Source organism: Mastigoproctus giganteus, chromosome 1 (genome assembly GCF_048544385.1).
Source record: "Mastigoproctus giganteus isolate SK-2022 chromosome 1, ASM4854438v1, whole genome shotgun sequence".
Taxonomy (NCBI): domain Eukaryota; kingdom Metazoa; phylum Arthropoda; class Arachnida; order Uropygi; family Thelyphonidae; genus Mastigoproctus; species Mastigoproctus giganteus.
In genome coordinates, this window is record NC_143575.1 from 237,156,428 (window position 1) to 237,173,644 (window position 17,217).

Consider the following 17,217-nt stretch of genomic DNA (forward strand, 5'->3'; position numbering starts at 1 on the left):
AATTGTATAACTAATAAGCATCGCTGATTTCCAATATAAAGTAAAAGATGACTAACATATAATAAATACTTACCACTTCTGCAAAATACACTGTTTATTGTTGGGTCTTATATTTTGATAAACAATTACAAACATGAAATTGTAACTAAGCTATAAATTTAAAAAATTAATATAAAATAGGAATGGAGCCATAATTTCTTAATTATATTACTTACAATAATAATAATCAAGTTCAATAATCATTCATATTAATAAAATGACAATACTGATATTTGGCAGAAGCACTAGAAATAATTATGTAGAAAATAGTACAGAAAGAAACCTGTATTAAGATGTATCCATTTAATTTACACCATTTATAATGAAGATATTTTTGATAAAAATATACTAAAATGTAAAAATAAATTTCCCTCGCATAAGCAAATATACTTCAAAATACAACTGGCAGTTTGATATTCTGGACCACAAAATAATAAATTTATGTTTTTTTTTTTTATTATTATTATAATACTTTAATAATACTTTCTCTTGACTTGTGAAAAAGGGAAAAAAATATAAAACAATTCACAAAACATTTACACAGAAACATATTCTATTAACAATGGCAGTATACAAACAAGGGTAAAGGTATGTTATATATATGGATGCTACTTCTATCTATACATAAACAAGTAATATGCATACAACAATACAAAAATTTTAACAGCAACAAAGTTTCAATAGTCACTGTTCACAACAATATCAATAACAACTATACACATGCGTGTGTGTGTGTGTGAGTGCATAATTACAAACATAAAATTGTAACTAAGCATACATACATACATATAGGATATGTCATAATAAGGTATACAATTTGGGAGATTTATTTTAACTAAAGTAAGAGCACAATGTAGGGTGTTATACAGTATTAATTAACACTGTTTTTCTTAACACTAGCCATAAGAACAAACTCAATTTGATACTGAGCATGAGTTAACACTTAAACTTTTTTTTTTTTTTTGGTCAATTGAACCCTCTCTGTGGCTCTGCAGGGGTATAAAAAACATCATTTACTGATGTAAAAAGATGAGCTGTTTTTTGAAATTTGAGTGAAGTTGTTCAATGAAACTTGTTCAACATTACTTTCATATCCATTTAGATCATGACAATACCATTCTGTGGACACTCATTGCACCCAATCTAATACCTACATAACTTTTGGGGGGTGAGGTCATGTCAAGAAGACAGTACATAATACCCATGCCAATTAACCTATAAGAACTTTGTGACATGATTCTTAATGTTATAGCTCTGGTAGGTATCAATGCAAAGCTGAATGAATAAAACTTTTGCTGACTGTTAAGTTTTCAGATATAGTAATAGCTGGTATAAGTTTATGCATGTGATCCTTAATGAAAAAATGTGAGAAGATTGGGGTATCTGGATGTTTTACCATGTAATCAAAAAAAAAACATAGTGAACATTTGTAAAAAAAAAAAAATAAAATAAAATAAAATAACTGACATTCTGCAACAAATTGCACTGTGCTACTTAGTGTCAGTTCGAGTTTAGTAAAAATAAATATCCCAAGTTACCATGTCCACTTTATTATGACACACACACAAACATATATATGAATGTATGTATACACACACACATTTTGTAAACAGAGATAACTAGAGAAATTTTCTTTATAACTTCCTCAAATGAAAATTTTCTGCAATTAAAAATGAAAAATGAGTTTCATATCATTATACATTATATACAATAAATAAATTAAGTTTTAAAGTAAAAAAACTGTACACTATTTTATAAAAAAAGATGTAAATATTATATATAAAAATTCATGTTATGAATAAACTTTACACTTTAAAATTCATTGCAGGCTATACTACTGCAGTATAGCAATTTAAATCTAAATAATGCACAAAATGCAATACAAATAAAAAAAAAAGACCATAATGAATAGAATTAAAGAAAATGACCATAATATTTTTTTTTTTTTTTTTTTGCCATAACAATCAACATTCCTTCTCTTAGCAACACTTAGAGTTTACCAATTTTTATTGCTATGATATTGATATTTCATCTTTATGAAACAAAACCTCGTTCACATAGAGAAGAAATTGATAGTTAATAGTTAAAAAAAAAAAAAAAAAAATTTAACATGAAATTACTGAACACAAATAATCTCATAATGGAAAAAGTTTCCTTTTCATCTTCTATGTGACAAAAAAATAAATAAAAAATACTATCACAGCTGTCTGTCTGGAGTAAACAGCATTCCTTGCCCACCACACTTAAATTTTAACTCTCTGTTTCAGCTTTCTTCCTGGTACAGATCTAGTTTTGGCATGTGCAGAATCCTGAACCGATATTGGAAGAGAAGTAGCAGCCTTCTTAAATCTGCCATCATGGTAATCAATCAGTGGCAAGGCCTTTCTTCTAATGGCAAGGTGTGGCTGTGTATGGTGCTGATAATGGCAACAGTGCAATCTAGAATTTTTTTGATGAGCGGCATGAACTTTCTGTCATCTAGGTAATGCACTTTTAGTAACATGACCAGAAGTTGATTTCAGATTGCTACAAAAAAAGAGATGGAATGAAACAATAACCTATTAGTTAAATTCAACTTAAAAGCCTCAAAAATAATAAATGCTTAAAACAGCAATCTAATTCCATTAACTAGCCTATTCTCATTCAGTTGCTGCTTCTGATGCTGTTATTTACATAGCACATTACCATTTAAAGTTATATTACACTATGTGTATTATGTATATAGTTTTTAAAAGTGTGTTCATGTGATAAAAACGTGCAATAACTCATGGTGAGTTCAGCTAATTATACCCCTGATTAAAGAGGCCTTTAAGAACTCCTCCAATATCTGATAAGGTTAGAACCCAGATGTCTCATTTGGTTTTAAATATGATAGAGATGCAAATAGATAATACACTTTGACATACCATCTTTTGTCTATAATAACAAGTGCATCCATTTTTTTGTAGACCAGGCATCTTTTTAATGAGACTGATCTTTCAGATTGTAAGGCTATGGTATCATCATGAGTCACCTATTGGCACACTATGAATAAGTAACACTTCTCTAAAAACAGAAGTATAATATCACTTTTTATAACAGCATCTATATTATTATTTTTATATTATTATTATTATTACTTTTAGCCTTATACATTTCATTCAATTTTCCTTCAAAATTGTCATTTTATTTTTGCATAAGCAGTAAAAGCTCTTTATAGTGATCCTCTTTTTAATGCTCCAATGTTTTTATTTTATGAAAACCCCAAACACGAGAGGTATAAGAACATATAGTACTTAGTACCATGCTTGGGTTGGAGGTTGAGAAGGCGAAAGAAGATATTTGATGATATTATACTTGAACTTCTGTAGACTAATTTTCAGGAAATACGTATGAAAGAAGGTTGTTCCAGAAAAAAGCAGTTGAATGCATAAATGAGGAAATTGAAAAGTTGGTTCTGTGAGTTTGAAGTTGGACAGAAAATGGATGTTGGCTGGTGAAAGCACGGGTCTGGACTGTTTTGAAAGAGAGAGCAGGAATTATAGAAGCCAATTCAGAAGAACAGTGCCCATGGACGTATCTGTAGAAAAGGCATGCAGCAGAAACAGTACATCTATGAAAAGCCAACCAGGCTAGCCAGGTGGTTAAGTGACTGCCTGGCAACCCGAAGGTCACTTGTTTGTTTGTTTGTTATTTGATTTTTAGGAGCATTATCAACTAAGGCAATATTTCTCCGGAGATATGCAGTGGTCATTCCATGACCTTTCCGCATCCTCTGTATTTGGTGGTCACAGGCTTGAACCCTGGTCTAATCAAAAAGCGTGTGCTAAATACTGCTGCTCCTGCCCACCTGGCTATGGAGGCGCCCCCCCAAAGGTTGCGGGTTTGAATCCCGACTAGGGCTTGGATCAGAGTAAAAAGCAAAAACTTTGGGAGGTGCATTATGGCCACAGAAGCCGATGCGCCAACAACAAACAGGTAAAAAAAAAAAAAAAAACATCTATAGACACAGCGAGTGGAGAGACTGTTAGACAGGAGTCATTAATTAACCTAACTGCCCTCTTCCGAATGGAATCTAGAAGCCTGAGAGAGGTTTTGGGGGGCACCACCCCAGATGTGAGAACAATATTCCATGGTAGGGTGGATTTGTGATTTGTACAGAGTGAACAGCTGTTTGAAAGAAAAGTAATGCTGAGAGTGAAAAAGAAAAGGTTTTTTAGATGCAGAGGAAGCAATATTTGTAATGTGCTTGTGCCAAGAGAGATTAGAAGTCAGGGTAATCCTCAAAAGAGATATATCATTTTGCCTAAAAATCACAGTGTCACCAAAGATAAACATTGGAGCAGAAGAATCCTTTTTTGTGAGATATAAGACAAGACTGAATTTTAGAAGGATTGAAACCAACTAAGTTGTCTTTGCCCCACTGGAGAATTACCTGGAGATCAGCATTTAAGGAATTGGTAGCAGACATACGAAAAGTTGAAGCTGATTGAGCAGTGCAAGGTTTATCAAAATGGAAAGTTTCCTGCAATGTGCTATCATCGGAAAAACTATGGATAGGATTTCCAGTCATCGGAAGAAGATCATTATTATACAAGAGGAAAAGAGTGGGGGGAAAGAACTGAACCTTGGGGGACACCAGCATTAGTGGAGAAGTTAGAAGACAGAGAGCCATCTACCATCACCCTCAGTGAGCGATCAGAGAGAAAACTGGATAACCAATTACAAAAAACAGGTGACAAACCATAAGATGGAAGCTTGTTTGGAAGACCTTTATGCCAAACACGATCAAAAGCCTTTGAGATGTCAAGAGCAACTGCTTGTGTTTCACCAAACTTTTCCATTGTATTTGTCCATAAATGGGTAACATTTATGGACAAATATCACCAATGGATTGACACTGACTACAGATGGGCAAAAGTTGTGGCCAATAGTTTTGGCAAGCGACCAGAATGCTCAGCTACCATTAGGGCAAGAAGCAAGTTTTCAACTCTTAGCCTGTTCAACTAGTTTGGACTGATTAATAACTGATTTACAATTGTTGAGAGTTTTGGTGTAGGCAGAAAATGAAGCTGAAGAATTGGAAACAAGCCAATTACAATATGCAATGTTCTTCTCTTGAACAGCCTTAGCACATTTATTGGAAAACCAAGAGATTTTAAAGTGGAATGTGGAATAAAGGATTCGATTCCTACAAGAATAATTTCACTGATACGATCTGAGCAAACGTTGACATCAAAAGTTTTGAAACAGTAATCCGACCAAGGAAAAGAAGAAAAGAAATCTCGCAGGTCATCCCATTTTGCATTCTTGTAATGCCAAACAATACAAGGTTACGAATAGCCATGAGATATAGGCTCCATTGGAGAAGAGACAATCACCAAATTGTGATCTGAGGTGCCTAAAGGACCACTCACTTTGACCATGTAGTTAGGATAGTTTGTGAGAAAAAGATCAAGCATGTTGGCTGTATGGTTAGGATTATCCGGTATTCTTGTAGGCAAATGAACAAGCTGTGCAAGGTCATTAGTAAATGCAAAAGCATCAGCATCTCGACCAGCAGGGTGAAAATAGAAGCTGGCTGGAGTTGTGAACATTAAAATCACCAAGGAAAATTATCTCACTGTTAGGAAAGTTGTACTGGAGAAAGTCAAATTGCAAAAGAGAGGAAGTCAAAGAGCTCCAAGTGATTATAGTGGAATTGGGAGAATGGTAGAGACAACAGATGAATTTGACACAATGACGTAGAGAGATTTTTAAAGTCAGAGAAGATCGAAGAGAGGAAATTCCAAATTACAAAATCTCTGACTGGGAGTATCAGAACAGACATAAGCACAAGTACCACCTTTGAGGGGAAAGGAATCATACAGCAAATAATTTGGGCAACTGAGATGAGCAGTAGTTGAATAAACCGATAACTGAGATTCTGTCAGAAAAAGTACAGACTGCAAGTGGAAATGGACATCGTTGAGATTAGATTTGAGCCCACATATATTTGTGAAATGGACTAGGAAGTGTTTGGGAGGTTTAGATCTTTTTGCAGATAAACTTACTCTATTAGTTTGACAATTCACGGTGTATTCAACAGTAGGAAAAAGTGGGGGGGCATGCTGTATGGAGTAATGAATTTTTGGATATGGCATATACATGGTAAGAATATAACCAGATCCTTGAAATAGCATTGCCTCGACAATGCCCCCCAGTACACACTACTCAGACTCCCAGAGGGGAGTCTGAGTAGCGTATACTGGGGGGCATCTGGCAGAGTAGAGTAGAGGTAGCAAGATTATACACTACCTGGTCAGGAAACCTACTAGAGAGTTACCAATAGGTTCAGTCCAGTGTACTAACTAGCAGCCGGCCTGCAAACACCGTTTTAGAGCTGTAACATTGAAATGTAAGGAAGTTTGGATCTCGCCATGATGTCCATCATAACCTCAAAAGACATCAGTCATACTGAATGATGGAAGAAACGGGGAAGGTTTGACCAGAACTTGGCTCTGGAGACTAAACATGGGTTCCACCACTTCAGGCCTCCAATAAGCAAAGTAGTGGTATTGCATTGGTTGATGAGAGTCACCTACCACCTAGTATTGCCTGGTAACACAGAGAGGCAGCATTCCTTCATGTGGTGTGGATGCCACACCCTGATCCCTGCTTACGTCGGTTCACACCTGGGTGGTCACTGACAGTGTGTTTGTGCATGGGGGTTATACCCAGGATTACTAACAGTCCCACCATCGTGAAGGTGCAAGCAGAAGATTTGGCTGTCACAGACCAACTGGACTTTGCCAAAATTGGGTCCACTTGCCTTGAGTGTCACCTAAATATCAGTTCCATCAGCGTTTTAGACTCCCAGGTAGCAAGTACTGCTTGTCTGGCATATCTGAGAGAATGTCTGTGACAACCCCAAGGACCAAACATCCTATCTGGTTGGTTCTGGACAATTCTCAGTAATCTAATGCTATTTGACATTCAGTATAATGACAATGAAAATAAAAGATTTCTCTATAAACGATCATAAATTTCTACCTTTTAATCTAAATTTTTAACTTTTTTATTACAATATTTGCATTTAAAAATGATAGAATGCTTCAAATATATTGAAGTAACTGATGAGCAGGCAGCCTGACTGTGAGAAACCATTTGTTAAGATTTCCCACACTCTTTTCTCACAGTGCAGTAATGAAATTAACATTGACTAGAAGTTCATTTCATTAGTTAGAGTGTATGTTTACTGGAAGACTCCAAGAAAGTGGATAATTTTGACAATCACAGATAAAATTAGGATTTTTCAAGCTGCAGATAATGGTGTGCACTCTAAGACATATCACAAAACAGTTTGGCATTCCTAAGAATATTCTGTTCACTATTCTGAAAGATCAGAAAAAGATTGAAAGTTTAGAGAAATCTGTTACACCAGGTAGGATTGAAGCACGAAAGACAAAGTATCTGGATCTTGAAAAGGTACTGTTAGAATGGCTAATGATAATGCATGCGAAAACCGATCCCGTAGATGGTAATCTTTTAAAAGCTAAGGCTGAATTGTTTGTGTATTGAATGGATATTGAAGAATTTAAAAGTTCGGATGGATCTTCCAGAAATTTAAGATTCATCGTGATCTGTCTTTCAAAAAGGTGTGGTGAAATTGCAGCAGCAGACATTGACGCTGCAAAGGAATAGATGGAAAATTGGGCTAAGGTAAAGAAAGAAAGCCAACACGAGAGAGAGACCATAGGAAACTTCAGGAAAATTTACTGGGCAAACCCAATTCCCGCTACTGCAGTTCTTCTCCCTGCATCCTAGGTAAACAGATAGTGCATGTTATCAGTAGCGGCAGTAGAAGTCAATAACAATGTGCTGATTAGTTTTTATTCCTTATTAAAAGCAGATTATTGGAGTTCGTGAGTGGGTTGAAATTTACTTATGGGTACACCCTCCAGACAGCCTCAGGGTGTTAACCCCCCCTCCACTTCTTGCTGTTTTAAAATAGGAAAACAACTTCTACTGCCACTAGCAATAACACACAGTCTGTAGCAGTTGTTTTCCTATTCTTAAACAGTGGAAAGGGGGGATAAACATCATAAAACTGAGGCACAGAGTGTACCTGTAAGTAAATATTATTAAAAAATATTAAAGGTATACCTGTAAGTAAATTTCAACAGCAAAGGCATTACACTCATGAACTCCAATAACCTGCTCTTAATAATGAGAAAAAACTAATCAATACATCGTTATCAACTTCTAGTGCCACTACAGATAACACGCACCATCTGTTTACCAAGAATGCAGGGAGGAACTGCTGTAGCAGGAAACGAGTTGGCCCAGTAAGTTTTCCGGAAGGTTCCCGTGGTTCTCGTGTTGGCTTTCTTTACTTTTGGTGAAAATTATTTAAAAAATGTTTTGCTGATGCGTGACCACAATGACAGGAGAATGGTAATTTGTTTTTTGGTTTTTTTCTTTCTACTTTTCTCGCCTGTAAATGTAAGTGTCATCATTATTGATTCATAAGTGTGTTCGTAACCATTTGAACAGGCGTTTTGGGCATCGATGGATTGGCCGTGGTGGACCCGTTGCCTGGCCCCCACGTTCACCTGATTTATTGAGCCTTGATTTCTTTCTGTGGGGGGGGGCCCTCAAATCTATCTTGTATGAATCGCCTGTGGAGACGGAAATGGATCTCGTGGCGAGACTCGTCTGCGCTGCTGCTACTGTCAAAGAAACTCCAAGTGTGCTTGACAGTGTCCGCCAATCCATGCTATCGCGTCTCATGGTGGAACCTTCGAGCATCTGTTGTAACATCATGAAATGCATCCATCTCGTACTCCATTGTTAATATTATGTCAAATAAATGTTTGCCACTAATTACTGTCTTGTGTCATTTCTGCTTCTTGTGCCTCTGTTACTACTTTCCCGTGACGTTTCCGGTTATGGGTTCCTATGCGATTCACATTCCTTTAGATGTTACCTACCTCCCCTAAACGTTTGTACCAATATTTTTGACACCCTGTATATCTCGAACTGATAGCGTAAGGTATAAAGTAAAACTAGATAGTGCAATACAAAGCACTGTATTAGGAATCTTTTAGCTTATTACAGTATTATCAATTAATCAAAAATATCATTAATCTTATTAAATTTCATTGTTAATTAAATTGTATTTAAATGGAAATCATGACCCAGACTAGAGCTGCAAAGTAAAGATCACAGACTAGCGAGAGTGCTGTGACTCGGGGGAGAAATGAAGGGGTTGATTCACCAATGCATCACAGTCTCAAAAAATGTGCGAAATGTGAAATGTTTATGACCTTTCTAAAACAGGACATGATCTAGCCAAGGAGGATACCTTTGTGTGTGCTAGGTGTCCAAAGTGTCAAGAAATTAAGTGCCAACTCAGCATTCTGATGGGCATCTATGAGAGCTTGAGGTGTAGGGTAAATGCCCTTGAAGAAATTAATATGAGCAGCCCATCAAGCTCACAGCTGCCTAGCTCAACGGCAGAGCTCACTCCTGTGCATCAGGAAACACAGAGGCAATCTGCAAGGCAGAAATGTGCTATTCCCAAAGGAACTATTTATTGTGACTCTAATATCAGGGAGACAGGGAATACTATGCAAGAAAGAAAGGTGGAACGGGACCAGGGTATGTCTGACAGGGGCAAAAGTTGATGACGTTGTAGAGCAGATGTCATCTTTTAAGGGACAAAAGGTGATATTGTTGTACATGTTGGAACTAATGACATTAAGAGTAAAATATCTGCAGATTTATTAAACAAGTACAGGTCAATGTTGAAAAAAAGTCATGACGTAGGGTTGAATGTGAAAGTGTCTGCAATTTTGTCCAGACACAATAGGAAGCAATATGTGATGACAGCCTTGTCGATCAATTCAGCCCTAGAGAGATTGTGCAAGGCTCAAGGGATAGAATTTTTTTCGGCCTGGTCAGTGCTAGTTGACAGGAGAGACTGCTTCTATAGGGATGGGGTACATTAAATAGGGAGGGTGCAAGAATATTTGCTGATGCTATCGAGGCAGTGTTAGGTGGGTTGAAAAACTGCTAGGTTGGGGGGGGGATACACAAACTAAAAGGTTAACAGTGACCGCAAGCAGAGACAAAACTGATTCTTGCACTTCTTCTATTAGAATGAGCAGCAGCCTAGAAAGCAAGGTAATGGAGATTTCCAGGACTGCCGGGAGTCATAGTGGAACAAGTAAATACATGGGCTGTGTTAGGGTAACTAAAAGTAGGAACAGATGCATGTATACATGCATGTACACCAATGCTAGGAGTATAGTTAATAAATTTAATGAGCTTGAAGTGCTAGTCAAGACATCAAAGGCAGATAGTGTTGGGATATCAGAGACATGGTGTCACACAGATGTAAGCAGTGCAAAATTGTAATTTGGGGAGTACAATGTGTACGGGAAGGACAGACGGGACAGGAAGGGAGGAGGGGTTATGCTGTTAGTTAAGAAATACCGAAAATCAAAGGAAGTACATCAAATTGATGTTGGTGGACAATGAAATGTTGAGTCTGTTTGGTGTGACATAAGCATTGCAAAAGGAAAAATGAGAGTAGGTGTGTGTTATAGGCCTAATGAATCTGATGAGTATAATGCAGAGAAATAGAGTGGGCCAGTAAATCAGAATGTCTTATAATGGGGGATATTACCATTCCAAATATTGACTAGAACTTGTGGATTGGTCACTTGCACACTAGCAAGACTTTTGTTGATTTATTGGATGACTGTTTTCTACAGCAACATGTTTGAGAGGCAACCAGAGGGAGTAATACTCTTGATCTGATTATCAGCAGTGATTATTCATGCATTACAAATTTGGATATAAAGGAACCACTGGGTGACAGTGATCGCAATGTGGGAATTACTTAAAGATGTAACTACCATCAAGGCTAAAGTGAAGAGCTTTTGTAAAGGTGACTACAGGGGTCTCAGACAGTTTTTAAATTCTGTACAGATCAACTGATGACATTACCAAAGTTGAATTCTAAATAGGAAGCCTTCAGCAACTTAATTTTGGAGGCTACTAGGCTTTTTATACCAACTAAAAAATAATATTCAAGATTTAGGCCTAAATGGATGTCAGATGAACTAATTAAACATGTGGCAGAGAAGAAAAATGTATGAGATGCATATAAAGTGTCAGGTGACAAAAGTCTATGGCAAATATAAACTAGTCTGCTTACTTCCCTTGCTGCCTCCTTTAATACAACTGGATAGATCCCATCCACCCCAAGAAAGGCACCTGGGGGTGGATGGGATCTATCCAGTTATATTAAAGGAGGCAGCAAAGGAAGTAAGCAAACCCTTAGCCATAATTATGAGAGCTTCCTTGGACTCAGGGGAAGTACCCATGGACTGAAGATGTGCAAATGTGACCCCAATTCACAAAGGAGGATCAAAGGGCGACACAAGTAATTATAGACCTGTTAGTTTAACTTCTGTTCCCGGAAAATTAATGGAGGCATTGGTTAAAGAAGCACTGCAGGATCATCTAGACAAGACTTCAGTTATAGCTCAGACACAGCATGGTTTTGTTAAGGGGAAGTCTTGCCTGACCAATTTGATTGGATACTATGATGCAGTCACAAAACAACTGGATGCAGAGAATAACTTTGATACTATATTCTTGGATCTTAGAAAGGCTTTTGATACTGTTGCACATGGAAGACTGCTGCACAAATTGGAGCAGTGTGGCATTGGAGGCAAATTGCTGCTATGGATAAAGGGGTGGTTGAGGGGGAGAAGACAGAGAGTGGTAATCAATGGACACTGCTCATCGTGGACTAATGTTATTAGTGGAGTCCCTCAGGGTTCAGTATTGGGTCCATTATTGTTTTCTGTATTTATAAATGATATTGATGATGGTATATCAAGCTTAATGTCCAAGTTTGCAGACAATACGAAGGTTGGCAGGGTTGTCAAGGACACTACTGACACTATGCTACTGCAACAGGATCTGGAAAAGTTGAGCACATGGGCTGAGAGGTGGCAAATGAAGTTTAACATTGACAAATGTAAAGAACTACACATGGGAAACAGCAACCCCAGAGCAACGTATCAACTCTGTGGTACCACACTGACAGTAGTAGAGAATGGAAGGGACAGGGGGGTGGTTGTGCAGGCAGATATGAAGTTTTCTGAACAGTGCAGATGGGCTGCAAGAGTAGCTCATGGTGTATTGTCGATGATATATAGGAATTTTTCTAGCAGGGATAAGGAGGTGATTATTCCCTTGTATAAGGCAATGGTCAGGCCACACCTAGAGTACTGTATACAGGTCTGGAGGCCTCATTTCAAGAAGGATGTAGAGATGCTGGAACGAGTACAGAGAAGAGCAACAAGATTAGTGAATGGAACAAAGGGGTGCTCTTACGAAGAAAGGCTTAAGTTTTGCAAATTACAGTGTCTGGAGACTAGGCACCAGCGAGGTGATCTCATAGAGGTGTATAAAGCCTTGAATGGTTTGAGCATGCTCAATGCTGGTGGGATTCTTCCTCTTGCTCAGAATAATCACCTGAGAGGGCATAAATTCAAACTGAGGAAAGACGGATGTAGGATAGACGTGAGGAAATTTGCCTTTAGCCAGTGGGTGGTTGGTTGATGGAACAGACTTCCATCCCTTGTCGTGGAAGTTGATAGCTTAAATAAATTTAAGGCAGAACTATACAAACATTTGGAGTGACCAGATGGGTAAAATGGGAAAGGGTTTTTTTTTTTTTTTTTTTTTGGGCTGGTGCTGCATAAGCTTGCTTTCTTGGATCAAATGCTGCTACTAATGCTAATGCTTACAGGAAACCTAAAGCTTCAAAGGTTACGCAGAAGTGGATGCAGACATATGTTTCAAGATATGCACAAATTAATAGGAACTCATGCAGACATAATGGAATCTTCTGAAATTTGTAGTGATGAAGATGAGGAACCTGCTGTGGTTGAACAAGAAGTTTCAGTGCAAGATGCTCATCGAGGATTGGAAGTTGTACCTCAATTATTTCAAGCGCAGTAGTAGTAGTAGTGGCATGTGATGCAAGAAAGCAAATGTATGAGCTGATGCAGCATCAGCCAACAAAAAAAAAAAAAAAAAAAAATCACACCATTCTCTCCAAATGCCTTTCCAGTTCCTCCTTAAATTTATTCAACCTATCAACTTCCACAACAACAGATGGAAGTTTGTTCCAGCAATTAACCACCCACTGGCTAAAGGCAAATTTCCGCACATCTATTCTACATCTGTCTTTTCTTAATTTGAATTTATGTCCCCTTAGGTTCGTAATCTGAACAAGTGGAAGGATCCCATCAGAATTCAGCGTGCTCAACCCATTCAAGGCCTTATATACCTCAATCAGATCACTGCACAGATGCCTAGTCTCCAGCCACTGCAATTTGCAGAACTTAAGCCTCTCTTGGTAAGAGGATCCCTTCATTCCCCTCACCAATCTTGTTGCCCTTCTCTGTACACGCTCAAGTAAATCTACATCCTTCCTAAAATGAGGCCTCCAGACCTGTACGCAGTACTCAAAGGCATGGCCTGACCATTGCCTTATACAGTGGGACAATCACCTCCTTTTCCCCGCTAGCAAAATTCCTATATATCATTGACAAAACCCCATGACCTGCCCTGGCAGCCTGTCTGCATTGCTCAGAAAACTTCATATCTGCCTGCACAATTACTCCCAGGTCTTTTTCATTTTCTACCACCTTAAGTGTAGTACCACACAGTTGGTACGTTTCTCTGGGGTTACTTCTACCCATATGCAGTACTTTGCATTTGTCAAGGTTAAACTTCAGTTGCCACTTCTGAGCCCATCTGCCTAAATTATTTAGATACTGTTGCAGTAGCACACTGCCATTACTGTCATTAACAACCCTGCCAACCTTTGTATCATCTGCAAACTTCGACATTAAGCCTGATATACCTTCATCAATATCATTGATAAATATACAAAACAACAGTGAACCTAACACCGAACCCTGTGGGACACCACTAATAACATTAGTCCAAGAAGAGCAGCACCCATTGATTACCACCCTCTGTCTTCTCCCACTTAACCATCCTTTTATCCATTGTAGCAACTTACCCTTAATACCCTTCTGCTCCAATTTGTACAATAGTCTTCCATGCGCAACAGCGTCAAAAGCTTTCCTGAAATCCAAATATATGATATCAAAATTATTTTTTGCATCCAGTTCCTTTGTAACCACATCATAATATCCTATCAAATTTGTCAGACAAGACTTTCCCTTAACAAACCCATGCTGTGTCTGAATTATTGCTGCAGTCTTGTCTAGATGATCCTGCAATGCATCTTTAACCAGCGACACCATTATTTTACCCGGAACAGAAGTTAAACTAACTGGTCTATAATTACTCATGTCACCCTTCGATCCACCTTTGTGAATTGGGGATACATTTGCACATCTCCAGTCCGTGGGAAACTCCCCTGAGTCCAAGGATGCTCTCATAATTATGGCTAAGGGTTTGCTTAGTTGCTTTGCCGCCTCCTTTAATATAACTGGATAGATCCCATTCACCTCAGGTGCTTTTCTTACGTTTAACTTCAACAATTTCTCTTCCACTTTGCTCAGTTATTACAAAATCATTATCTTGCTACAATTTGATAACCTTCTGCCATTTTCAAACCTTAATAATTTCTCACATGTGAATGTAGATGCAAAATACTCATTTAGTTTGTTTGCTATCTGAGCAGGATCATCAACAGTCAAACCATCGATGTCAAGTGGACCAATCAGATTCATCACCTTCCTTTTAGAGTTTATACAAGTAAAGAAATCCTTGCTGTTTTTTTAGCATCTTTTGCGAAGGATTTCTCGTAATCTGCCTTCGCCTGCCATACCTCCTTTGTCACCTGATTACAGATTAACTTATATCTGCCATAGGCTTCTGAGTCGCTTGATAATTTATATGCATCCCATGAATATTTCTTCTCTGTTACAAGTCTCATTAGTTCATTAGACAACCATTTAGGCCTAAACCTTGAACAATATTTCTTAATAGGTATGAAACTTTTAGTAGCTTCCACGATTAATTCCTTGAATGCTTCCCACTTAGAATTTACTGTTGGTAACATCGTCAGTTGATCCCACTGTACAGAATTTAAAAACTGTCAGAGACCACTGTACTCGCCTTTACGGAAGCAAAAACCCTTTCCTTTACCCCTGATGGTAATTATATCTTTAAGTAAATCCCACGTCAGTACACTGTGATCACTGCCACCTAGTGGTTCGTTTATCTGCAAATTCCTAAATGATCACTGCTGATAGCCAGATCAAGAGTATTACTTTCTCTGGTTGCCTCTCGAACATGCTGCTGCAGAAAACAATCATCCAATAAATCCACAAAAGTCTGACTAGTGTGTGAGTGCCCAACCCACAAGTTCCAGTCAATATCTGGGAAGTTAAAATCCCCCATTATAAGACATTCCGATTTACTAGCCCACTCTATTTCTCTGTACAATTGTTCATTGTACTCATTCAAGTTATTAGGCCAATAACACACTCCTACTCTTATTTTTGCTTTCACAGTGCTTATATCACACCAAACTGACTCAACAGTGCACTGTTCATCTATATCAACTGGATGCACTTCTTTTGATTTTATGTTTTTCTTTATTAATAGCATAACACCTCCTCCCTTCCTATCCTTTCTGTACACATTTTACTCCCCAAATTCCATTTCAGCATTCCTTATATCTGTGTGACACCATGTCTCTGATATCCCAACAATATCCGTCTTTGATGTCTTGACCAACACTTCAAATTCATCAAATTTATTTACTATACTTCTAGCATTGGTATACATGCAAGTATACATGCACCTATTCTTAGTTACTCTAACCCATCCCATATACCCACCTGTTTCACGATGACTGTCATCCGTCCCTGAAACCCCCAACACCCCTTGCTCCAGGTCGCTACTTATTCTAATAGAAGTTGTGCAAGAATCACCTTCACCTCTGCCTACGGCTACTGTTAAACTATTAGTCCTTGTATCCCCCCAAGCTATCAGTTTTCCGACCCACCTAACACTGCCTCAATAGCATCAGCAAATATTCTTGCACCCTTTCTATTTAAGTGTATCCCATCCCTGTAGAAGCAGTCTCTCCTGCTAACAAGTACAGTCCAGGCTGAAAAAAATTCTATCCCTTGAGCCTTGCACAATCTTTCCAGGGCCGAACTGATCGACAAGGCTCTCATCATATACTCCCTCCTATCGTGTCTGGGCAGAATTGCAGACACTTTCAAATTCAACCCTAATTCACAGCTTTTTTTCATCAGTGACCTGTACTTTTTAAGTAATTCTGCCGGTCTCCTACTCTTAATATCATTAGTGCCAACGTGTACAACTATATCACCTTTTGTGCCGCTAAAAGATGATATCTAACAGTCTAACTGTGAAATGACTGTTATCGTGTACCTTCATAATTCTCTTTTAAAACATGTTTTACCACTGAAACAGAATGTTTTTACATATTATTTTAAAGTGTGAAGCAATTTTCTTGTTAAGTATTAATAGGTATGTAATGAAATTTATAATTTAATTGTAACCTAATTGCACTCTACAATCAATGCAAAATTTACAATTATAATTTTCCTGTTTAATACTGTAGTACATATTATAAATAAGATTAAACTATACTGTATTAGTAGAATTACATTAAATGTTCAAGCTTTTAATTGTTTTGTTTCTGATTTTGTGAATGATTGATATAATGTTCTTCCGATATAAGGACCACTTTGCTCATTCCCCTGGAGGGGATCATTATATAGAGCAGGGGTTCCCAAACTTTCTCAGTTCACTGCACCCTTAGTGTCTCAGTAATTTTTTCACACCACCCCTGGGCCAAAAGAAATACCTAACAGTTCTATTTATTAAGTAGTTAGGTCCAAACAACTTAATAAGTAATGTTGAAACTGTGAACTACCTTGGGCTAGTAGTTCATGCAGTGTCGAAACACAGTGACAGATGCTGTGTTTCCCTTCAAAAGTTAAATACCCTAGGATGCTGCAACAAACAGTTTGGGAACCACTGATACAGAGCTTCAACTGTACATATTTATAACTTATCTTTATGTATCTGTAAATTGGTCAGGCATATACAGAAGCAATAATTTATAGTTTACACCTAGTTCCTTTTTAGCAATATACATTACATGCATAC

The 17,217-nt window shown here is 37.7% G+C and overlaps 1 protein-coding gene across 1 annotated transcript in view; it reads right to left on the minus strand.

Annotated features, from left to right (window-relative positions):
- Window positions 1–2,254: 2,254 nt before the first annotated feature.
- The window catches only part of LOC150091667 (dual specificity protein phosphatase CDC14C-like), a 481,702-nt gene continuing 466,739 nt past the window's right edge, over window positions 2,255–17,217 (minus strand). The window contains exon 14 of the mRNA XM_090385065.1: window positions 2,255–2,565. Coding sequence (XP_090241191.1) covers window positions 2,514–2,565 — 52 coding nt within the window. The 3' untranslated portion in view covers window positions 2,255–2,513. The remainder of the gene's footprint in view (window positions 2,566–17,217) is intronic.